General features: G+C 46.6%; 1 protein-coding gene across 1 annotated transcript; it reads right to left on the bottom strand.

Moving 5' to 3' along the window:
• Nucleotides 1-448: 448 nt before the first annotated feature.
• On the bottom strand, nt 449-24,775 carry rnf144ab (ring finger protein 144ab). The gene is made up of 8 exons (XM_036550604.1): nt 24,383-24,775; nt 9,324-9,476; nt 8,598-8,702; nt 7,498-7,558; nt 6,651-6,861; nt 4,680-4,827; nt 4,487-4,576; nt 449-3,268 (listed from the first exon to the last, which is right to left on the bottom strand). Exons 2-8 carry the CDS (start codon nt 9,456-9,458, stop codon nt 3,137-3,139), a joined length of 882 nt encoding a protein of 293 aa, XP_036406497.1. The 5' UTR covers nt 9,459-9,476; nt 24,383-24,775; the 3' UTR covers nt 449-3,136.
• Nucleotides 24,776-25,530: the final 755 nt, after the last annotated feature.

Here is a 25,530-nt window from a genome sequence, read left to right as displayed (position 1 = left end):
GTATGTCTCCTCTGATGTTCCCCTTGCGGGAATGACAATTATACAAAGATTGTGCAGCTACTAACCCACTTAAACTGCTCTCCACCAGCCCCCCTCAGTGCTGATGACTTTGCTGTGTTCTTTAGGAACAAAGTTGCTGACATCCGTAAGCTGTTTCAGTCCCCAGCTGTACACCACCGTGAGCTTCACCCTAACCCAGGTGTGGAAATGTGGAGAGTGGGCTGCATAGCATCCAGGTGAGATTAGCCGTTTCAGACCTCTAGAGACTCCATAGCTAACAACCATATTCATTTCATAATCTCTCTGTATAGACCTCCTAATAAATATTGATTGTCTGAAGTCTGAACAGGTTTTGATTAGTTATTCTGAATACTAGAGGGCAGAGTTAACTATCTTGAGTGGTTGTGGTTTGATAATATTCATAACAGATGTGCATTAAACAGGGGCTGCAATTTATTCAGATTGTGTGTTTGTTTGAAGATGACCAAATATTTTCACACTTTTATTGTCACTATTTTTGTGGCAATATACAAGGTTACCATTTTACAGGTAGAATTCATTTTACATATACAGTCAATACAAATTAAACTCAATGCTTAAGATTTCTTTAAATTGTGCAAAACAAACACATAAAAATATGGTGAACATTAATAGCAAAATAACTGTGGACAGGCAAAACTTGGGATCAAAGGCATTGCAAACATGTCATGGTCACACCGGTTTGGCATACTCACGTTCACTTAGCACTCACACCAGAGGAACCAGCGAAGGGGTTAGAAACAGCACTGTGACCGTTAGAGACACAGGTCAAACTTCGGCCACAATCAGACGGCTCTGAGTGAATGTGTGGTGGCATTAGGTCAAGAAGCAGTTTCCGAGGTATCAGCCCATAATGCTACTTTCTGGTTGTAAGAAGGATCACAAATGCTTTCAGCCTGAGAAATCACATTACACCAGTTTATATACAAGCAATTCCCTCTCAAACTCCTACACAATGGTTCCTTTTTCCCTTTCTTTTTGAATCGTTTTGTGTTCAGACCAACACACCCCTTCCTGTAAGTTAGGAGGTAAAGGGGAAAATGGTAAACACTGGCACTGTTGTGTAACTATTGGAAATATGGCAATAAGAGTAATATTCAGAATTAGGAAAACAATGACTTTTACATGTTTAAAATGCCAAAACTGAACTAAAGTGTGACACACTACAAATTTGATTGACACACTGCTATGGACCTGTGTTACCTGAGAGTGCAATTCTGTCCTAAGAATTTGCACCTGGCTGACAGGACCACAGGGTGATAGAACTTATGACTGACAGGTCGTTTTCAGAGAGATTTGTGTTGATTGGACAGGAGAGTCTGACTTTAACTGCTGTGCTCGCTGGGGAGAAAAGGGATTAAATGCTACAGCTGTGCTGATCGGTGAGGAAAAGGGTCTGATTGCTATGGGTTCACTGATTGGACAGAAAAATGTGTGGTATACACTTACATTAGTCTTGTGCGGTTCTTTGGACCCTTCAAAGGGAACAGTCTCGACACAAAATACTCCTGGCATGAGGCTAATGTCACAGTATGATGCTAGATCAAAGCAGCAGAGAGAATTATTACCTGGGTTTACCTGATTAATGTACTGCAACAGAAAGTCTGTTCATATGCCCCTGATATCATAAGCACTGCATTTAAGACTACATTACCTGTTCAGATGGCACAAGGCCTTTTGATATGGCATTTATTAAAGGATAAGATGGCCTAAGCACTGGCTTCAATGTTGCATTGCTTTTGAAAGCTTTACAGACTTGCATAGATACTGTGATGCAGTTCTTTCAAGTACTCTGTCAACTGTTTGTTCTTGGAGATTTTTAAAGTCGGGGATTTGAGGAGATCAGCACCTTTGACATTTCGTTCCAACCAATCAACACAGCTTTCATTTAACTCTAACCCTAACCTCACACTGAGAATTTTACTCATCTTAGTCCCCATTTTAAATCACTTAAATTTTCAGAAACTATATTCCAAACCAAAGGTCCAGGATGAATAACTTTTTACATTTAAATGTAATTACAATTAGTGTAATCTGTGCTCTTAGGATCTATGTATTATTTTAAAAGCATCCACCAACTTCCAAAGGGTTAAAACTGCTTACAGTATCCCTGTGTAAATGAGTCTATTCACAACCACTAAGCCCTTAAATATCTTGGATGCAGAGGAATAATTAAACATGCAATATTATATGTTCAACCTGGAAAAAATGACAACATGAACAGTTATGCACAGGTGCAGTGGTGTTTAGAACTAAATATTTGTGTGATTTTAACGATAAATTATTCCTACAACCACAAGTTTAAAATGTACAAAGAGCAGTTAGTTTATAATCCCTTTCCTCCGAGCTGTCTCTCAGTATCGCAATGAACCACTACATAACTTTCAGGTTTACTTCACATTGAAGGAACGTGTGATTTATGAAACATTACAAAATGACCTTTACACAATCCACCATGACAAAGTGAATCAAGATGAGAAATAACAAAGAATGAAATCCTTGATAGATGTCCTTCAGGAAAAGTCTAGAACAAGACATTCTCAAAGGAATGAACAGCTCCATTAAGCTTTAGAGTAAAGGGCAGATGCACAATGATCAGAAACATGGCTTTCCTGAACCTCTCCAGAACATGGTACAGAATGAGATCTGCTTGCACTCACCAGCAGACACCACTAGGTCATCTCACCAGAGTGCTGTTATCATAATAAAGTTATCAGACACCATATATATGCCCACAATGGGAAGGAAATATACCTCACCGCTTCATGTGATTTAAAACACTGATGTGAGACGTTCCCAAAAACCCTATGTAAAACTCCAATGACACCACAATGGACACCACACCTTCTGCTGAGAGCGGCAGCCAATTGGAGCTGCACCTCACTAGAGGCCCTGTAGCTCCGCCTCCCCTTTGGACACACCCCATACCAACCAGAAGGTCTCCGCCCACTGCCCCTCCCCCACAGGCCCACACTGAAGGACACAGTGAACCCACACAGGCCATGAAACCGAGCCCTCCGGCCCGAGGGAGGCAGAGAAACGAGGACAATGAGGGAAGCTGGCCCGCGGCTGAGCGGAGAGCCTTTTCTTTTCTCGGTTAGGAAGGGAGGGGGTCGTCGTCCCCTTTGCTGCACTTACACTTGCAGCACAGGACGAAGGGCGTGGCCAGCAGGAGGAAGGGAGAGGCAACCAGGAGCAGCAGGCCGAACCCGGCAAAGATTCCCACCACCTGCGGTGAGAGAGGAGGCCGGGGTCAGCACACCTGGGCACCTGTCCGTCAGAGGCCGGCCAGGTACATCTGCCTGCAGGCCTGCTGTGTACTGTAGCACCAGGTACTCTTCAGGTGGTACAATGGTAAAACACAAGGCCTTTCACAGTAAAATAATGGAGGAAACACTGGTTATTTATCATTTGGAATAGTACCTCTGTAGTTTCTGTGAGGCAATGCAGACTATGTTGTTATTTATAAATTGCCATCATGTTGACATCAGTACTTGGTATGGCAAACCCTAAGTGTGTGTACTGTAATGTATGAGAAGATGTTATTTGTCCCTTTGTGTTACTGAATGCTGGAAGACAGTTTCTGTTGATTAAAGGAGTTTAAATCGGAACAGCGTATATGTCTGTTATTTGTGAGGGAACTCTGAGAAGGGCTAACTCTCAGAATCGGTTCACCTGCCATCCCAATGCAAATGTACACTTAAAGACCCTCTGTTGCAATGCAGACAGGATCCATTAGGGGGCAGTAAAGATTGACAAAAAAACCATGATTAAAAATAGGGCTAGCATTGCATTAGCACTAGACTAGCATACAATATGTGATGTATGAATTTACAATGCATTGCAACAGTCTACCCAGCAGTTTATTTAATCAAAGTCATATTCTTTCAAAAATATTGGATTTATTCCCATTACATTACAAATGAAGCTGAACCTCAACAGTACATCAACTCAAATGGCAGCATACTGTATGATTATGATGCCATGTGTATGCCAGTGTACATTTACTGTGGTTTTACTTACGTGGGGCTGGGAGGGGAGACTTAAGGGTTAATGTTGAGGCAGAGGGTGTGTGTGCTGAGTGTGTGCCATATAACACGCCCCAGGAGCCCAGTGTGTTCGGGAACATGACATTGTGTCTCGGAGTGAATCTGACAGCTGATGAGGGCTCTGCAGAAGGTGGGACGGGGGGTTTATTTCTGACACATTTCTGCCTCTGCACTGTTCATGAGTCAAAACACTCTGCCTTTGGAAAGGCACACACACACAAACAACGCACGTTCACACTCACACACACCCTCACTCACACACCCACAAACCCACACATTCACACTCACACACACCGTCACTCACACACTCACAAACACTCACGTTCACACCCACACACACTCAGACGTGTCATTCTGCAGTGTGCCGGGCTGAACACCCAGGCAGTCGGCTGCAGTACCTGTGTTCTGTGCCAGATGACGGAGGCTCTGGAGTGGCCCAGCTTGTTTCGGCACGGCCCTTTGTCATAGTGGATCAGGAGGAAGTCATCCTGCCGAGAGCAGAGCACATGGACACAGTCAGAGAGACAGAGCCAGAGCCAGAGTGCGGTGACGGGAGAGACACCCCCCCCCCCCCCCCCCCCCCGCACTCACGTCCAGGGACTCCAGGCAGTACCAGCAGAAGGCGTGCTTGCAGTTCTTGCACATCATCTGCGCGCAGCCCTCGTCCCGCTCGATGTACACCTTGCACTTGGGACAGCGCTTGATTGGCCCCTCGTCCTCGTCACTCTTGTAAAACAGACTGGAAGAACGAGAGAGAGAAAGAATGAGAATCTGCTCTCTTCTTTCACCGTGTACAGTCCAGCCCAGTTCTCCTGAAGTCCTTTTAAAAGTGTAGTTACAAACAGACTTATTCTGTATACAGATATATGTACAGATTTATTGTACAAAAGGCACTGCACATTTTTACATTGACAGATATTATACCCTCAGTCTTAAGCAGCTGTCAGTGTCCTCCAGCCCTGGGTTTGTCTCTGTACTAGCTCACTGCACAAGAATCATCAGTGGCACTTTTTGCACACAAATGAGTCAGCAGGAGTCCTGTTCTAGGACTACACTCCCACTGGATATTACTCCTATCCCACATCTATTGTGGGACTAGATCCCATATTTAAATGGAGGACAAACTGAAATACCCCAGTAAAAGTCCCAGGAAAATCATTAGGTGCTACAGCAGCTCTGTCAAAAAATTTCCCTGCCAGAAAAAAAAAACAGCCTGACATTTCATAACCAAACACATTAGATCCTTAAATTAAGAGTGTTGGTGGGTTTGTACTGCAGTAATGCTGAATGATTAGGATTCTGTATTACTAGAAAGGGTACATTTGAGGAAGTTTGCCTGGAACTGGATGGTTCAACACAGACCATCAGTAGTCATAATTTGGAATGACAGTCCCTTAGAAAATGACAGGAGGGGTTTTTTAGGTTCTCTTTTCTCTAAGTTACATTAGTGGTATGAAAATACTGTGTGAATGTAGCATTTTTCAGTGGGGTATCATTTTAAAGAGTTATGCTGAATGACCTTGAGTGCTCGGTCTCTTGCATGGCTCTGGATAAGGCATTAGTTCATCTCTCCGGTCTCAGAGCTGAAAGCCTGTGTCCGTCCGAATCCAGCTCTTTCACATGCTGCGAGCTGAAAGACCTCAGAGACGCGGTTCTGTTCTCCACTCGAGCGTCCTTTCTGAGCCTCCACAGAGAGCGAGAAAGGAGATTCAGCTCCTCGGGTGATCTTCAGAGCGTAGAGCCGGTGGGACTCGGCTAAACTGAGCCTTTCGGTTACGCTTCCTTTGAAACACCGAGCGGAGGGGTCAGTCTCTCATTCTGAATGGAAAAGGACAGGTTTGCACCCGCTCTGTTAGCTCCCACGCCCTCCGAGTGTGTCAGACACGCGGCTCTCGAACACAGGGCCCCTGTTTAATGCAGTGACCTTGGAAACCCGATCCCGCGCTGTGAGTAAGAGAACGGGAGGAAACTGGATCTCCTCGCCGCGCTGAAACGGCAGCTGTGTTACGTAACTCAGAGCTGCAGGTAGCGCTCTCCGCCACGATGCAGGGGCCGCACACTGACAGGCTCTCAGGAGGAGGACATGACACTGACACAAGCCCACTGACACGCTCTGGATCAGGGAGGCTGCAGCTGGAAGGGCCTGGAGACTGCTCATTTTGGGGACGGGTGAAGGCTCTCCTACACGCACCTCAGTGTACATCCATTACCTGACAGATAAATTTGTATATTCATGCAAACCTCCTGATTGGCAATTTTGGCAGAGAGGGCTGAACTCGCAGTCAGAAGCGTGTGCTGGGTGGCTGTGAAGGCTGATTAGCTGTACACACACTCTAGAAATGTAACTCCTAAAATATAACTACAGAGACAGGGTAAGAGCACAGCGTTCCTGTTACTCAGGTCCTGATGCCTACATGAGTATGACAGGTGATGATTACGATAACTATGTTTGTAGTAATGCTACTGGTGAGGAATTTAATGATGACGAGACTCTGATTGGATGAGACGTGTCACATGGAGTGTCTGGGCCAATGAGAGCGGACTGAGCTGAGGGGAGCGTACCTGCTCTCGCGGGACAGGAAGGAGGTGACGGGCGGGGTCTCGGGGCAGGTGTGGCCGGGGTGCCAGTTGTCCCTGCAGGAGGAGCAGAACTCCAGGCTGCAGGCAGAGCACCGCACCAGCTGTGCCCCCTGAGACTCCGCCTCTCTCAGCTGGCACACGGCCTGGCACGACGAGGACGGGCACCAGGTCCGGCACGGGTCCAGCAGCACCTCTGCGACACACGACACACAGGTGAAAGGGTGCAGCACCTGAGCCACACCTGAGTGACACTTCCACTGTGCCCCTGCTGCCCCTCAGACCGCATGCAGGTCTGCACTGATTTATACATCCCAAAAGGGAACTGCTCATAAGAAGAGTGATGTGGGCAAAGTCACCAGCTCAACCATCACATGCTATCACAATTCAGCAGTGAGATGCTATCACAATTCAGCAGTGAGATGCTATCGCAATTCAGCAGTGAGATGCTATCGCAATTCAGCAGTGAGATGCTATCGCAATTCAGCAGTGAGATGCTATCGCAATTCAGCAGTGAGATGCTATTACAATTCAGCAGTGAGTGCCTTGGTTAATTTCATGAATGAGTGCAGCTAATTTAACACAGTAAATTCAATTAAAATTAATTTGGGAAAAGAACAGCAATGGTTCTCAGCTTCTATGATAACCTCATCTTAATTGAGGTTGAAATCAGGACAGTGTGGGTTAAGCCTGTACCTGCTGCTCAGAATTGATCATCAGTTGGCTTTATCAGGGGTGCTGGTCAGGTGGAACGGTTAAGGAGCTGCTCTGGGACAGAGGTCTGTCCCTCTGACGTCTCACTGATCGGTCACAGTGACACACGGCCGCTCACCTTTCTCAAACTGCAGCTTCCTGTATCTCTGCATAATCTCAGCAGCCACCATGAGCTCGATCTGCGGGAGGAGAGCCAGTCAGCAGAGCCACGCCACAGAGAGACACAGAGGGGAAAAGACACTTCAACATCAACACAACCAGCACCGAATCTCCTGAGGAAATATCCTTCAAACACTTCAAAAGAGCCATGCAATTACAGCCACCTACTGGATGTCACCTTGGATAGGGCAGTGTAATAAGCAAATAATAAAAAATATATACATTAAATCTGTTTCAAATTGTGACTATTGATTTTGCTTCACTAACAACTCACAGTTTACTGCTAACCAAAACCAGTCAAACTAAAAGCTCTGTGAGTAGCCTGGTGAGTCAGGTTGGTCAGGGCAAAGACAAGGGGCTTGACATGATTCAGAGCATAAGCTGGGTCACCGCTTTACACTAAAGGAAGCGACTGGAAGGGACAAGCTGTCCGATGCTAAGAGGCAGCTTCCTTCCTGCAGTGACCCAAGCTGCTGTCACTGTGCTGTGGGAGAGAGTGCTGACCATCTCCGTGTTTAAAGCTACGAGCTGAGATGTCACTCACAGACCCAGGAACTCTGGGAATACAGCCCTGATCATTGTGCTTATGAATGTACAGTAACATTCAGCTCTCTCTCTTTTGTCTGTTCCAGGCTTTGTTGAGTAGTAATCTGCCCACACACAAAAGCTAATCCTCTGGGGATCCTACTACAATTCAGTATTAATTCCTTCATTCTGGAATATTAATAGCGTACTCTCTGTACAGCATCAGTTACTATTCACAGAGTATTAGTAATGAACTCTCCCTGGAGTATCAGTAGTATACTATTAGTAGAACATGAGTAATACACTCTTCATGGAGTATCGGAGGTAAATTCTATGAAGAATATCAGTATGTAAAATTCTCTGGCAGGCAGGAGAGCAGAGGCACCTGCTGAATACACTCAGCAGTATTCCAGGCGATTTCTCCTGAGGAGTGAGTCTTTATGGGATTAGTGTTGGTCCTGTACAGGACCAATATACCTGTATACCTGAAACACCTGTGTCATATCGGAGAGGCAGGGAAGCTGATGAAAGTACCTCGTTTTCCAGCAGGTGTCCCCGTTTAGGACAGGTGGAGTCTGGACAGCTGATCGCCGTTTCAAGGCCCTCTTTGATCAGCAGCTCCACGTACTGCTTCAGGCACTGCAGAGGAACAGGGGTGAGAGAGACAGTGCCAGGCTGCTGGGGACGGGACTCTCCTCGGTTAAACCGCAGACCCAGGGCCCTCACGGCTGTGCCACGTTGCTCGTTATGAGGAACAGCGACAGAGGCTGTGAGCGGAGCCGCTGAACAGTAGAGAGCAGCTGTGTGGGACACTGGCAGTGCTTGCCAGACCCGAGCACCCACACCAGCACTCCTGACCAGAGTCTGACTGACCAGACTACAGACTGACACTGGCAGCACTGACTGGCAGTGCTTGCCAGACCCGAGCACCCACACCAGCACTCCTGACCAGAGTCTGACTGACCAGACTACAGACTGACACTGGCAGCACTGACTGGAGTACAGATGTAACATTAGCAGTACTGACCATGAACATAGTACAGACATAACATTGGCATTACTCACCATAGTACAGATATAACATTGGCATTATCTGCTAGTCTGTACCTTGCCTGGCCAACCTTTGGAACTTTGTCATGCAGTGCTTCTAATATTGTTGACTCTGTATGGTTTTTCGCTTGTGTTGTATTGTACCTCACTTGTAAGTCGCTTTGTATAAAAGTGTTTCCTAAATGAATGTAATATGATGGCATTACTCACCATAGTACAGAAGACACACTGGCACTGTGTGATGGTGGTCATCTGCTCCAGGGGAAACTCTCCAAGGCACAGTTTGCAGGACACCAGGGGGTCCAGGGCGAGGTCCCAGCTGGGGCGATACCTGGCGGTGGTCATGGGGCCGCCAGCGTGGTCCTGAAACAGACATGGGCCATTTCACTGTGTGCCACTCTCCTGCCTGAGCAGGGACATCACAGAACAGAGCTGTCACAGGTCATCATCTCTTATTCTCATGATGTTACGTGTCGGCAGATACTGGCCCCATCCAGGGCAATTTAACATACACATTATACCTTTTTAAACACCCAGAGCTCTCCTGGAACGATGTATGGCCATGCTGGGGTTATAGCTATCCACCGTACCACACCGTAACTCGGGGCAGGGATCTGCTGCCGTCAGTGGGATGCGAGTTTTGATTGACACACAGCAAATTCTGTTCTAAATGTCTGACTCAGGACAGACACGCTACCGTGGTTTAAGTGCTGTGTATCTGACATTCAGCATCTTTCACAGAGCAGTGATCTGTGAGTGATCCGGTTCATCACAGAATGCACCTGCACTGGTCCTCCAGAGTTGCAGTTCAGCTGCAATATTTTCAAGCCTAATAAAAACCCGTCTGTGGGCAGAGGATAAATCTCATTCATTTCCTCAGCTGTCTGTGTCATCTATTCAGTCCAGGGTGAACATTCAGCGAAGCAAAAATAACTCTTTTCCGTCATCTTCAGCTGCTGATACATGAAAACGGGGTTATTTTTGACTATGGCCATTCAGATGCTGCCTGCCTCTTCCAGCCTCCGCAGCCACAGAGACATACAGGCTCAAGGACTGATGGGAAGTGGTGCTGACACGCCGTTCTGCATAACGTCTGTGCTGCCTGCCTCAGATTGCCAGGCAACCCGGCCACGGGTCAGATAAAGCTTTAAAGGTTTAAATTGGATTTGAACTGGCAAGCCCGCTCATCTGTAACTGTTCCCAGGCTGCTCCCCTCACTGGCGAAGCCTCCTGATCGGAGGCGTGTGGGTCCTGGCGTGGTGCGGACACAGGAGCTGCAGACAGCAGGCCGGGATCAGGCTGAGGGGGGTACATGCCAGGAGCTCCGCTCAGCAGAGAGAGAGCGCTGCCCGGCTTGTACAGCCTGCTCAGAGCTCCAGCTCACCTCAGTCCAATTCAGCTTTACTGGCATGAGTGAGTTTACATTTGTATTGTGAAAGCAATCTCTCTCTCTCTCTCTCGTCACCCACTCAGTCTCCCTCTCTCTCTCTGTCGCTTACTCACCCTGTCTCTCTCTCCATCTCTCTCTCTCTGTCGCTTACTCACCCTGTCTCTCTCCCTCTCTCCTCCATGCTCTCTCTCTCTCCCCCCATCTGTCCTTGTTGCTAAATTTAGCCCATTCACTCACTTTATCGGCCTGACAGAAACACATCTTTATTGTCTCCGTCTTTCTGGTGCTTTCCGCATTTTGCGCTAAACGTCTGGCATGACCTTTCAAAGTACATGCAAATGAAAAATACTACATCCAGGGTCGTACAGCACATATTGATAGAGGGTAGTTTTAACCTCTGATGTGCAATGCATCTTGTGGCCAAATAATTAATTTAGAATGAGATGAATGAATAAACTGTTCCAAGTGGAAACATACAATTAAATGAGGGTCATGAATTTTGTAGAAAAGAAAACTGCTATTGTTTTAATATGCAGACTGCGCGCACACACACACACACACACACACACACACACACACACACACACACACACACAAACACTCATGTAAACTCACACTCTCATAGTATGCAATCTTGAGTTACAATTGATCTTGCATAAACCTAATCAATAAGCAGTGTGACAGGCCCAGAGAAAGTCTTGGTTTACAAAACCGTGGCAAATGAGCGCATGGTCGAGTGTGTGTTTTCCTCATTCCTATCATACTGCTGAACCACACAACAAATCTCAACATTTACAGATATTAGGGACAACAATGTAATCAGCCACTGATGATAACAATAATTAATACATTAATGGCAACATTACATTACTCCTAATTTGGTATCTTAAGAACAACAAAAAACAACTCATGACCTGAGTTTCAGGAAACCCCAGTAAAATGAGATTATCTGGAATGCTGTGGGCTGACTGCTGACCCTGATGCAGGCTAATCAAACCTCCTCTTTAGGAATCCCTGCTGGATCCACAGCACAACACAAAGCAAAAACATGTGCCATTCATTCTGTGGACTCTCCCTTTTGCTGACTATGCAAAACCGCTTCAACTCTCACGTTCATCTGAAGCGAAGTACTGCAGCCCAGGCCTACTCTGACATGGACACGTCTGATTGGCTCCTTGGTGCTAACCTTCAGATTATCTGATTTTCTATGTTGATTATTGTGAATATAAACATGTAGCTACAGTACATAGGTGCTCATTTTGTTGCTCACAGTTAAAAGAGCAGTGGGCTTATTTATTCTTATGTGAAAAGCAGCTACAACTGACCACAACTGGTCTTTCAGAGCCATTTTGAAAGACTTAACAGCCTCATAAGAGAGCAGGAAAAAATGTGTGAAATGTTTTCTGTTTTTTTTCCTTACACATTGCTTGTGACATCATAAGCATAAATGTACAGTGAAATCCAACAGACACCAAATTCATTCACATGCTTGATAACATAACATATACTGCTGACACAAAATGATAATATAACACAAGAAATGCAAGTGTGCAGAGTTTATGATCAAATAAATATGAGTATGTACGCTTATAATAAAGTGGCACTGAGCAGCTGTGTGTTTTGTAATAACTGTATTTGCAACAACAAGAACTATTTGTTTTTTTTTTTTTATTTTTTTACTTGGATATTAGTGAATAGAGTTCGCCATAACAGCCACTTGCTGCTACTTCCACCAATTAAAGCTGGAGAATGAGAGCAGTGCTCAGGGGAGAGATGAGTGTGTGCGGCCATTTTAGAGAAACCGCAGGACAGAGAGACCACGCTGTTGCTCTGACACCTCTGTTTGTAGTGCTGGCAGAAGCAGCGGAGAAAATACCGAGCCGGTGGACAGGCAGGACAAACTAGCAGTGAGCCTCATATGACTGTGACAATCAGTCCCTCAACACAAGACATGAACTTCAATATCTACCACATATTTGCATATACGTTACTGTCATTTAGCAGATACTTTTATCCCAAGCGACTTACATGAGTTACAATTTTAACATGTTAACCGATTATACTGATTATTTACTGAGGCAATTCTGGGTTGGGTACCTTGCCCAAGGGTACAGCAGCAGTACTCCAGCTGGGAATCGAACCAGCAACTTTTCAGTCACGAGCCCCACTCCTCACCACTATAATACACTGCAGCCCCATTTAGAATATATTTACTGCAGGCTACTATCCTCATCACACTCAATCTCTCACCCTAATGACTTGAAAATTTATGCCAGGGAAAGTGCTGTAGATACTATGAAGGACATCCAGACCTGCAAACTTTTTCATTGCAAGCTGATTTCCCTAAACCCTAAACCCTAAATCTAGCGCTAGCCACGAGCACGGTGCTGTTTGCTCTTCCCTCTGAGGGTGCTGTCCTGCATCTGCCGTTCGGAGCAGCGGCCTCACGCTCTGAAACGTTCAACGCTCCACGCCACCGTCACCCCTGATAGCATCACGCTCACATCTTTGCTGTGTCGGGGGCCGACAGTGGTTGGGAGGCTGGCCGAAGCAGACAGCTTTCATTTGAAACCCATCACGCAGACTCATGTATAATTACACAGTGCCACATCAAATCACTGCCATGCTGAGTCTATCTGGGTCAGTGCTAAATCAGAATGCTCACCTTCACAGCATACTGCCATCAGGACACATGGGCCATTTAAACATTATTCCCCTGATCGGTCCACCAACAGGAGACACCTGCAGGATTCTACCTCCAGCAGAAACGATGACAGCTTTGCTCATGTATCCATCTTATACATTTTTATTCTCCCTGACTGATCAAGGTGGGCTACTCAAAAACTCCATGTGTATGTGACTAATTAGCCCTTTATGTGGCCAATCAGAAACAAGGAGTAATTAGGTCAGCTGACAGACAAAACGATGTGGGAATTTAGTGAGAGCACCACCCTTCAGCTGCCTGTGATTACATGGGCTCTTACATGTTTGCTAGTGTTCACTATAAAACAATAACAAGAATATGAGTAGGTGCAGTGCACAGCTCAGTGGCTGGGAGGGACACAGAGAGAGAGAGACGCGGGGAGAGAGAGATGCGGGGAGAGAGACGCGGGGAGAGAGGGACGCGGGGAGAGAGGGACGCGGGGAGAGACACAGAGAGGGAGAGAGACACACAGGGAGAGAGACACACAGGGAGAGAGACACACAGGGAGAGAGACACACAGGGAGAGAGACACACAGGGAGGTGACACAGGCATTTTGGGTTAAACCATACAGTCTCAGACGGCTCAGAAAATAGCAGATTGCCAAGGAAACCGAGGCCAGAGAGATGGCGGTGATGATACAAATTAGAGCAAAGCCAGTACCAATTAGCCAAGTGAAACAGGACAAATGATTAGAGGGGAGGTGGGAACACGGCAGCCTGCTCCTCTGCTTTAGTGTAATTATCAGGCTGCTTTTTAAAGGGCCTAACACACACAGCACACACTGCCAGCCCTTCCAACAGCACTGAGGGCTAACAGGAAAACACTACAGTTTAAATCATCTAACCAGCCAAAGGGGATCTGATTGGATCAAAGTGTCTTACTAAAAAATGACTGGTTACCTTTAAGAAACGTTGCACCAGATGCAACAAAAAATGGAGGTGGGCTTTTCGTTTGGTCTCGGGCAGTTAGGAGCGCTGCAGTCTTACTGAACGCCACACGCTGTGTCCACAGTCCCTCTGCCTGTAGCGGCTACGCCAGTCACTGCACGTCACCACACCAAAGCATGATCCCCGAAATGCTCGGGGAACCAATCACAGCAGCCGAGCGGTCCGACCCTGGAGGCAGCGAGCGGTCCGACCCTGGAGGCAGCGAGCGGTCCGACCCTGCAGGTAGCGTTCCCGTCAGAGCATGCACCTGCTCTGTGGATCACCTCATAACCCCCCCTGTTACAGTCTCTTTCTCCCAACAGCCAGTGTCTGCCGCAGGAAATGGCTGCCTGGCGAGGCTGGGACCACAGGACCGCAGGCGGGTCTGGGCTGGCTGCGGAGTCGCCCCGCTCCTAATCTGCCTGTCTCTTTAAAAGGTCACATCTGCAGATCCGGTGTGATATAACAGCCCCTCACCTTTCCGTTGGTATGGAAACCGTGTCGTATCCGCTCACTGCAGCGGTGAGCGCCTGATAAAGCTCTCCTGTGAGAATTTTTCCCTGTTTTTTCACTTATCACCGCTTACCCTTTACCCATCAGAGACCTGCCATTCACTCACAGTGGCGTTATGCGCACAGAAAATCCTAAAATTCAGGCAAACCTGGAAAATGCACTAGGGGAAGATCCAGCTGTTGAGGACTGAGAATAGAGTAGTTAAAGGAAATTGGATTAAACATATGTTTAATAAATTTAACTCTTTACAGTTTTGACAGGCAGCTGGCTCCTGTGCATGTGTGGGTCTGGTTTGGAGGTCGTTGACCTTGCAATCGGTCTGGAACGGAGCGTTCAGAGTAGAGTGGAGAGTGATGACTACCCCCTTTTAATAAAACTGCTTGCAGTATTGTGCTGCATTCACAAAGTGAAGACCAAGCAAATGTGTTTTTGGCATCTGATAAGGATAAATTATTTATAGTTTTTCTATGTCACCTTTTGTAAATTGCTTGTTTAACAGAAATCCAGAACTCCCTTTCTGTTTTTTTTTTTTGTTGTAAAATCCCTGCCTACCCATTTCTGAAACCATTTTCCCCTCATTAACCTGTAGCAGAAAGTGTATGCGTGCGTTCATGCACGTACACACATACCTTTCTGAAACGTGTAGCTTTCAGCTGCCTGACGGGCATAAATCCGCACAGCGTCTGAAACGTGTTCCTGCAATATTCTCACGAAATACCCTAATCACAGGGCTGGTATTTCCACTCCTCACATATCAGTGTCTAAACGAGGAAACACTCCACGCCATCCATGCTGTAATACGCAGATACAGGAAGGCCACAGCCTGTCTGCCGTCAGTCAAAGCATGGTCAGGGGAGTGCTGGGACACTCCCTCAGTGGGAATACCTCCCTGACTGTATCAGACAGACGGTGAGATTACACTCTGCATTTAATGTTTATTATGCAGCTAATGTAAAGCCTTCTTAGACGTCACATGGCATCAAAGCTGCCCCCAAAAACGTACGCTGCAGCTGACAGTCTCATGCATCTTTAGCACAGGACCGCGGGACGCTGAATCTTTTGGAATTCGGCTCCTGAATCTCCTGTATTCCTGAGGAAACTGGAGAGGAAAAACCGTGCATTACGTAAGGCTCTCTTCCTGTCTGAGCTTTGGAGCTAATGTTTTTATTCAAAACAGGACTGCTTTGTGGAGTAAGTCATTCACAGCACAGAGCCAGTCCAGTGACACACCACTCTCACACCTGAGGAAAGGTTTAGCCCTGAGCTGGAATTCTGGCAGTCTTTTGGTGATTTTTGGTGAATCTTGACAAATTAGCTAATAAATGTTGCTGTAAAAGCACAAAATCGCTACATATCCACACTAGACAAGAGAAGATCTCATTTCCTACACAATCACAATTTTCCACACATATTAGGACTGAGGGCGCTAATATGGAGATATCTTCACACGTAAACTGAATCACAAGTCAAACCCTCCAGGGTACAGTCTTTGCATTCTTTGTGACAGAGAGAAGTTCACCTTGAGCTCAAGGTAAGCAGAGTGGAAAGTTCCCTTTGTAAAATAATGCAACATTAATTCACTTCTTGGCCCAGTTATGTAACAGAAATATCAGACCCTGGCATTTCACATAAGGGCAAATGGGGAAATGTCTGAAAAAAGAAGACAAACTGAGGATTCTTCTGAATCAATGCCTTCTAGCGTTAGCGGCAGTGAAACAGACGTTAAAAGGCGTCTCTCAAATATGATCTAAAAACAGCCTTCCAGGACTCCTTTTCTGAAAATTCTCCATAAGCACAATTTCAGAACAGAGACTACAGAAAAAAAATTGTACTTATACTTACAGTAACCATAGCAAAATTATGCTGAACTTGTTGATACTTTAGTGAGGGTTGTTTTGTGAAAATGCTATGAAGCAAGTAGGGAACTAACATTAAGCAGCCATCTGCTGTCATTGATTTCGTCTTGTGTTAAGCAATCTGGCAGCGTATTCAGAGCCACAGGAAACTTGTGGTTAAACAACAGCTTGAAAAAGGAACTCTGTAGTACTGTAGGGAACACCCAGATCCTGAGTCTGGCTTCAGTCGTCTTGTAGGAATAGAGCTCATAGTGCATGTCACCCACTATTCTGCTACGGGCCCTTCGTGTGTGTCTGCGATGAGGGTTTTTGGCACGGCCAGTCAGCGGGCTCACAGTGGGCAGGACAGGGCTGCACCCTGCCCGCTTTCTGACAGCGAAGGCATTACATCACTGGCCTCCTCCAGGTGCTGCTAACAGCCAACCGTCTGTTGCTATGCCCGAGATACAGCTGGGAACATACACCAGCCAGGGAGAGAGGGAGAGAGAGGGGGAAGTGAGAGAGAGAGAAAAAGAGAGAGACACACAGAGAGGGAGAGAGAGACAGAGAGAGCACATCGATCAGTAATGGAATAAGAGCTCTTTAAGATGGCCTGGTCGTGCTGCCACAAAGCACTCCTTTGAAAAGCACACAACTCCCCAGAGAGCTGGAGTGGGTGATAGGGGGTACTCTACACGCTAATGCTATTTAGTTACTAGATTGAATGTTATTGAGGAAATTAAAATGGGAAACACTAACTTTTTAAGCATTCATTTTCATCAAAAGTGTATCTGCGGACTCAAGGACCTTTCGGCAGCAACATTACGAATAGCACATTAGTGGCCTGTTCTTTAGACAGCGTCTAGGGACAGTGTGTCAGAGCAGTGAGCCATGCGGCTCGTACAGACATGCAGCCTGATACCTGGCACGCACGTTACACTTTTAGTCCTGACTTGGCTCCCTGGTGAGTTTGCCATGAGTTTGCTAGGTGAAATCTGCAGATTGCGTTCCTAACCTCTGAGTGTGTAACGCTTCAGGATCTATATCGCCTTCAAGAAAAAACTTCTCCTCTGTTCATGCTGTATCTGTAGCCTGCCTTCCCCCAGTGTACGTCTTTCCATCCTATCGATTGTTATGTTTGTTATGTTAAAAAGAGACAAAACAAAATAACTCGACACTAGCTTAGCATTTTAACTTTGTATCTTACGGACCTCTTGTAATACCTCATGTCTACTCTTAGCATAGTGATGCACTTATTTGTAAGTCGCTCTGGGTAAGAGCGTCTGCTAAATGCTGTAATGTAATGTAAAGTATATCGGACAGATCGTCTAGATAGCCTACATCAGTTTTTCCCCCTTTGCCTTACAAGCTGCTGGTGGGTATCACCCAGTTTTTACATTGTTTTTGCAGATTCCTGTGCAGAGTTGGGTTTCATGAGCAGTGAGGGACCGCCAACATCCAACGAAAAGCATCCATTCAGCGAGGTTCCTTGCACAGTAGGTCTGCATCACTGACTGATGGGCAGAGCCAGGTCCTGAGGTGGTGACGCAGTGCCATTCCCAGAGAAGGGTGTGTGATGTGTCAGGCCCGGTTCCCCATTCTGCAGCACCCTGCTCATGTGCCAGATTCAGTCCTTTACGATTTTCCAGAATCGCAGTACGAGGGAGGAAACTGCTGCTGTACCCTTCAGCAAGGTACTTAACCCCAACTGCCTCAGGAAACAGCAGTATAAGTGGGTACCATGTAAGAAATGTAACCTGTGTAAGTCACTCTGAACAGGAGCGTGTGCTAGGGAACCAATGCAATGGAATAACGTGTACCAGCACTGAGGAGGGAAAGGCTTGCGTAAGAGCACCAAAGCCCCCTGAGCCTACATCACTGCAATGCTTTCAGTAAAACAAAACTTAATGCCAGGTGTGTAGCTGCTGACCTCCTCTTCACCAGAAAGGGCTCTATTTTCCCCCTCATCTATGCAAAGAGGTGTGCTTTTAAATTTGCATATGCATGTGGGTCTGACCGGTTGCTCATCTGCAATTCAAAACTTCATGCAAATTGCAGGGGAATGATCAGAATCACTTTAACGGAAGGTGCAACTGTCTGTCACCACCTGTCATTCAGAGCAGGCAGTAATAATTATCCCATAACATCTGATGAGTGATAACAGCTTACACAGCATCAACACAAAGACTTCACTCATTACTGTATTAGTGTATTTGGACTAGAATTTTTATAAATCCCCAACCTAACTGTAAAACAGAAGTTTATGATACACTGTGTAATGTCTACCTCCACATAAAAACATACATTTGCTTCCTAATGACCCATTCAGCGTTTTTTGTAGAGTTTGAAAGACCTGTTCATCCTATCAGCCCTGTACCCTTTTCCCTGGAGAAACTGTATTGCTTTTGCTCATACTGTAATGTAGGTGTATGTCCACATGCTAAGGCAGGAGGTAGAGAGTCACTTTGTTTAAGATGTAAGGGAGAAGGCTGGGTGCTGTGGTGCATCTGGAAAAGACCTACTGCCTAAAGCTGCTGCACCAGCACAGCTGTGAAGCTCCGCCCACAGGAAGCACGGAAAAGGACACCGCCTGCCAGGGAAAGATGACTGATGGCTTTCATAACATCGTCAGGCATTTCAGGACTCGGACATTGTTCCCGGGGCGATGAAAGGAATCATTTTCATTTGAATGATTTGCTTAACTGGAAGAAAAAATAAGTGTCAGACTGCCATGAGCCTGTCAAGTATCAGACCGTTCCTGATCACCCAGCAAATGAGATCGGCAGTGAGGAGCAGTGGATTTTTTGATAATTTGTGATCCCATTTGCTGAGAGTACCCTGTTTTCAAGAGGCCCTAAAGAGGCAGTGAGCTGAAAGCTTGCGTGTCAGAGGGGCCGGGGGACAGGGGTGTGCCCTCGTGGTGAAACCGTGGCAGACAATGGGACGGGATATCCCGCCGTACCGAGAGAACGCGTACAGCGCAGGAAACTGCTTTCCTACACACCCCACTCCTTACACACCCCACTCCTCCCCTCCCCTAGAGGAAGCTCAAACCCCGAGGAGAGGGCGTGTGTCGCTGACAGCTTCCACCCTCAGCGTAAACACAGGCCTCTAATGCACAGAGCTTTGTGTGGGACAGTCCCAGGCAACGGGAGTGATGCTCATCATTCAGGCAGTACAGCGCACCCAGCAACGAGGGACTGTCTGCCACTCATCACGATCATCTGAAAACACACAGTCCAAAAAGATGGCCACGATCTTCCTTCTGGTGCAGTTACTGTGATTCTCCGTAGGAAATGAACTCGGTTTACTAGGTAAAATGAAGAGGAAGGCAAATGGATAGTAATTACAAAGCCAAGCACTTCTGTAAAAGAGATGATGTAGATTTGCAGTGCACAGCCTACACAGTTCAGACTCCTGACTATGGTGGTTACATTTACCAGCAGAAATCATAAGTGCTACATTCCAGTAGCTTCCCTCTCAGTGGGCCAGGTCCAGAACAAGGCTCCATTCTCATTCAAAACGACAGACACATTCACACATGGACAAACAAAGGCATCAAAAAACAAAATCATTAGCAATGATTAACGAGTACTTCATCAAGTACCTCATCGTAAAATACCTCAGCCACACTAGATTACTGATGTATTCTCCAACCAAAATACCTCCAAAGATCAACTCCAAAAATCACTACTTGTCTCACAATGCGGGTGCACTGTTCTATTTATTCTATTTTAACAAAAGGAGAGAAAGATAACCCAACCCCTTAACGAAAACATACTCAAAACATGTTTTTCCACATGTAGTCATGACAACAACATAAACAATCTTCCTACTGAAAAGCTGAATGTGCCATTTTGGGGGGGACCAGCTGTACATGTGCCTTAACTCAAGAGGCAGACAGGATTGAACCCACTCACCCAGCTGCTGGGTTATTCATTTACCTGCACAGGGAAAGTCGACACTCCAGACAGGACACTGTGTACCGGGCATAGAAACACAACTACTAGAGGGGGGTCTCCTCTGTGAGAGCCAGGTGACCAGGTTTTATAGGGGAGACTTTTGTCTGAATACTAATCGAGTTATGGTTCAGGAGGTGATGCCGCAGTGGCTGTCATACTACATACTACGCTGTCTGCACAGCCATTCAGGATGTGTGCAAATGTGAACATTCACTTTTACACAGGATAATAGCACCGTGCTACAGTTTTACAGGCACAAGACATGCCCTGGGACTCAGTGTCCTGACAATATGGCCATGTTTTAGCAATTGTGTGTGTCATGTCTGCACTGACTGTGGAGGCACAGAGGTGGCGGTGTTAGGGGAGAGGCCTCTTAGCATAGGGGCAGAGTTAGGGGAGTGGCCTCTTAGCATGGGGGGGTAGGGGAGTGGTCTCCTAACAGATGGGGGGTTGGGGGACTGACCTCCTACCTGAGGGGGGGTTGGGGGAGTGGCCTCCTAACAGAGGGGACAGGGTTAGGGGAGTGGCCTCCTAACCAAGGGGGTGTTGGGGGAGTGGCCTCCTAACAGTTAAGGCTGCAGGTCTGAATAACTGCTGTCTGGCAAACCCTTGAACAAGGCGTTTCTCTGCAATGGACTCAACCGCGTAAAACTGAGACACAAATCAGACAGCAGTACTGCAAGTCTCTCTGTCAGGCTATCTGCAACGGAAACGAGTAAAGTAATGTAAGGGAAGAGGGAAAAAACTCAAGGGCTCAAAGATTCATGAAAAACAGCAGAAAACAGCAGAATGACATCATTGTGCTGAGGACTTTCCCTAAAATAGCTGCAACACACAGTTTATCTGGACAGCGTCAGCATCTGAGGGATTATCATGTGCTTTTCCCAATCATCAATCTGTATAAAGGGTAAGATTCTCATCCACAGCAGTGCAGCTTTGGAAACTCAGGGAATAACTACACGTACAGGGATGACAGCAGATGAGTGATTAGGACACTGGACTTGTGGGTTGTGGGTTCCAGCCGCTGTTGAGACTGACCCCTCATACCTCTGGCAAGGTCCTTTTCCCCAGCAGCTGGTATACATTTCCCTGCCGCAGAAAAGGAGTTATAGATCTTGAAAGATTGCAAAGGGAGACAGAATAAGGCAGTCAGCAAAGCGGATGAATAATGTAATGTATTTCAATGACTCAAGCGTGATACAGAGACGGACTCAACGGCAGCACTGCAATATTTATACTGCAGTTGCACACAATAGATGGTAGATTTGAGTAATGCCGTGCTGAGTGAAAGGTTTATAAAAGCCACTGCCATCCTGCTACCACTGTCCCGTACACAAATCCTCCCTTCACAGCTGAACTCCACACTCAACCCCTACCTACCCCCCGGGGGGCATGCTTTTAACAGTGAGCTAATGGTTATTTTTGGAGTAGGGATGTGGGGTAAGAGGGACATTTCAAATGGCATGTTAGTCTACAGTCCCACCAGCAGCCAGCAGGGCAGGAAGAGGCCAGCGGGGGGGGGTCATGGTCCTGCTGCCCCTGTCTTTCTCACCCCCCCCCCACTGGCACAGTTTTCCTGTCTTGTTGCTATCCATGTTTTCTGACCGCCATCCAGTTGGATTCCCCGGATACCTTCCTACTCTAATGAGCTAGACTGGCAGAAACATTGATGGAGGGCCAAAAAAAAAAAACATTCGTAAAAGTTTGCTGTAGCAAGGCCCGTACAATGACATTCACTAAAGTACAGTGCCTGAGCAATAGAAGCTCATCACACCGCCTGGGCACCTTTGGGTTCAGATTACACCACATTAGGACTCATTTCAGATTCAGCTTAACATATTAGTTTGTTTTTTTTCTAGATTCGTTCTGAATCCTTAGGAAACTGAAATTTCCACTTCTGCAGCTGACACGGGACACAGAAGTAGACACGCGCCCCAGTGCTTGACTTTGGGTGCCATATGCCACAGGGAACAGTCATTGGGGGAAAAACCAAACAAACCCGCAGGAAACATGCAAACCATGCAACGTGCCAACTTAGAACTAGAAAGGAGGCAAAACGACACACAACTTTACTCCACGGAAAATATCGAAGTCTGAGCCACTCGGCAGAGCACTGGTTCCACACACTGCTCTGCCTCTGACGCCGTTCGTGCTGCAATGATTCATGCGGCTGCGGGAAGGCTGATGGTGCTGGGCTCACAGCCCTGCTCTGCTGTGGAGAACATCTCATTTACACAGCTGCCGCAACTGCAAGAACCAAAGCGATGTTCTCTCAGCGGTAAAAGAGTTCCTGATGTGTAAGCTAGAGGGTGATGAAGCGGAAGAGAACCAGCAGCATTAACGTTTCCCGTGTGGTATGGGTGTGATATGGCTATGCAGGGATACTCCACAGTGTTGCCTCAGCGTTAGCACAGGAGACTGAGGACAGTGACAGACACAGAGGTGCAGCCTCACACCGTTAGACTTCCGACACCGAAACCTTGGACAAACCTAAGGAGCAGTGGTAAGGGTTCCTTACCCAAAGGCTGTTTGATTCTCTGCTGTGGACACTGGTGAAGACTGGCTTTCACAAGACTATTAACGACAATTGAGCATGTAAGGTTTACATTTACTGGGTTTCAATCTAGATAGACGCTCCGTGTCTTGGCACGTGACTACGCAATCAAATTACCATTACAGATGAAGCTCACACTCGAACCTAAATACAATCCAGTTGCGACTGAAATCCAGACGTGTTTTTAGAATGGTTAATTTTTGAGGGAGGTCAGCTGTTACACGCTCGGCATGAAACACTACCTGGCGGAAGTCCTTTCACGATATGCTGACGGTCAAAGTTCATGTTGTGACTGAGAGGATCATTTTCAAACGCATGTCTCTCTCATATCGTTTTTTGTTCTGAAAAAGTGATTCGGCTCCAACACAGAGAAAACGACACCGAAACAGTAATGATTTCTTAGATTCTTAATACGAATGTGGTACAGACTCACCATTAAGAAGCGCTGCAATTAACCGGAAACCACCAAGACTCTAACGTGACACTTTCGAGGAAATTAAGTCCTACAGCCAACTATAACTTTCGTTCGATAATCAGACAGATATAACGGGTGTGATTAGGTGTTTGAACCAGCACTTAAGGGAATGAGTCGCTTTAATCCTAGAAGTGTTCCTAAATTATTGACTGAAATTGTTTTAAGTTGATAAAAACGCACGCCACGGAATGGACAGTCTTAGTCGCCATAACGCGTTATTATTCCCGTGTGTCATCATTTGCCCTGTATGCTCAGGGGGTAAACATTTTCCAGATGCGCCCGCACGGAGATTTAAGGGTTTTTGTCCCGCGCCGTGCCTAATGTACACACTGAAGCCCCCCCACAAGCAAACTACCAACGGAGACAATAGAAGACAATCGGAGCGAGGAAAAACAGGCATTTTATGAGTCCCTGCGGAAATATGTAAACTATTACCTGGTTCCTTGGTTTAAATTTAACGCAGACAGGCGGCAACAGGCAACTATAGGTCAACATCATACTACAGCAGGTACACCAATGTAAACATAACAGCCAGCCACACGCCGTGGTTACCCAGCTAGGTGTGCGTTGCGTTTGTATTCAATATTGTGTTTGTATCTCAAACAGGGGTGGCTGATGAATCGGGCGAGTGTTCCCAAAATTACCTTCTTAAGCGGATTAATCAAGTCTTCACTTCCGATGATACGAGCAGTACTCAGACACCGCACACAGAAGTATCGCGCAGCGTGGTACCTGGCATGATATTCAGCTAAAAGAACATATCCATCATACCCAGCTATGAATCAGGCCTTAAGTATGTAAAATTAAGAAAAAATTCGGACGAGAATGCGATATTCAGACAGTAGAACACAGAGCAGAAATACAACGAAAGCACTCTGCAAGACACCAAACAACATCGCGCAACCTTACCTTTGAATATACTTGCCACTTTGCCGAGGCAATCACATGAGCCTCCGGTCTCCACAAGTAGGTGACGTCTTGTGTTACAGCTCCACGACCATTGCAGCTTTTCACACACGATGTTGCGCCAAAGCGCTTGCGTTTGCCTCCGGAAACGGTGCGTCTGCCTTTAAAAAGTTTGACCCATGCAGTGCCACACGCACTGAGGAAAATCAGCAGTTTGGAGAGAGCCGCAGGACGGACGCCATTAGTATGTGTTTATCTCGGTGGAAGCGATTTTCATAGACCCACCGACTTGTCGTTCCGCTGACGGGAAACTGACCGCCCCTTGAGCGCCCCTTGTCGGTCAAGAGCCGTTATTGGCAGCGTTCCCTGCGTCGAGTTACGAGGATCCGAAAGCGTGGCGAGGTGGTCGCTGCTCTGCGGACGGAACTTCGAGACGCGCTGCTTTCACTGCCAGCCTTGAACATTCGCCCCCACGTCATCACCCCGTATACATGTTACTGTACATCTAACGTGCTGTTCCTGTCATTGGTGCAATATGCTATTCGAGAGCTGATGAACGCAGCAACGAGCCTGGCATTCAGGTCTTACTGAAGGAAGCAGTTCAACGAAACAGTATGCGTGCCATTTGCCCAGAGCAGTGTTTCTCAGTCCTACTCCTGGAGCCCCCCTGTCCTGCATATCTTCAGTCTATCCTTACTCCAAACACACCTGATTGAAATAATTAAGATGCTCTTTATTAAATCAGGTGTGTTCGGCTAATCAAAAGTGTCACTGATTAGTTCGGTCAGGTAGGTAGAGCAGGGAAAGATGTGGAGATGTGAAACGTGTGGAGCGGGGGGGGGGGGGGGCAGGAGCAGGATTGAGAATCAGTGGCCCAGGGAGTCTTTTTCTGAGGGTGATGGTCGTCAGGTGACTGCTGTCTTTTTCAGGGGTGGAGAATATCCCCTTTTTGGCAGACATTATGTCCAGGGCATCTATGGAATAGTAAAAAAACCTGAGTAGAATGTTTGTGTGAATGAAGTGTTGCAGCAACATTCACGTGGGAATTGGTCAATTACAATTCTGAGAGTCAAATCAGACCACGTGCTCACGTCAGATTCAAATGAAACACCATGGAATGGTGGAAAGGAAGCTCTTTGTAAAATGCCGCT

Source organism: Megalops cyprinoides, chromosome 17 (genome assembly GCF_013368585.1).
Source record: "Megalops cyprinoides isolate fMegCyp1 chromosome 17, fMegCyp1.pri, whole genome shotgun sequence".
In the NCBI taxonomy this organism is placed as follows: domain Eukaryota; kingdom Metazoa; phylum Chordata; class Actinopteri; order Elopiformes; family Megalopidae; genus Megalops; species Megalops cyprinoides.
The sequence above is the reverse complement of the archived record's forward strand: the minus strand, read 5'-3'. Positions and strand labels throughout refer to the sequence as shown.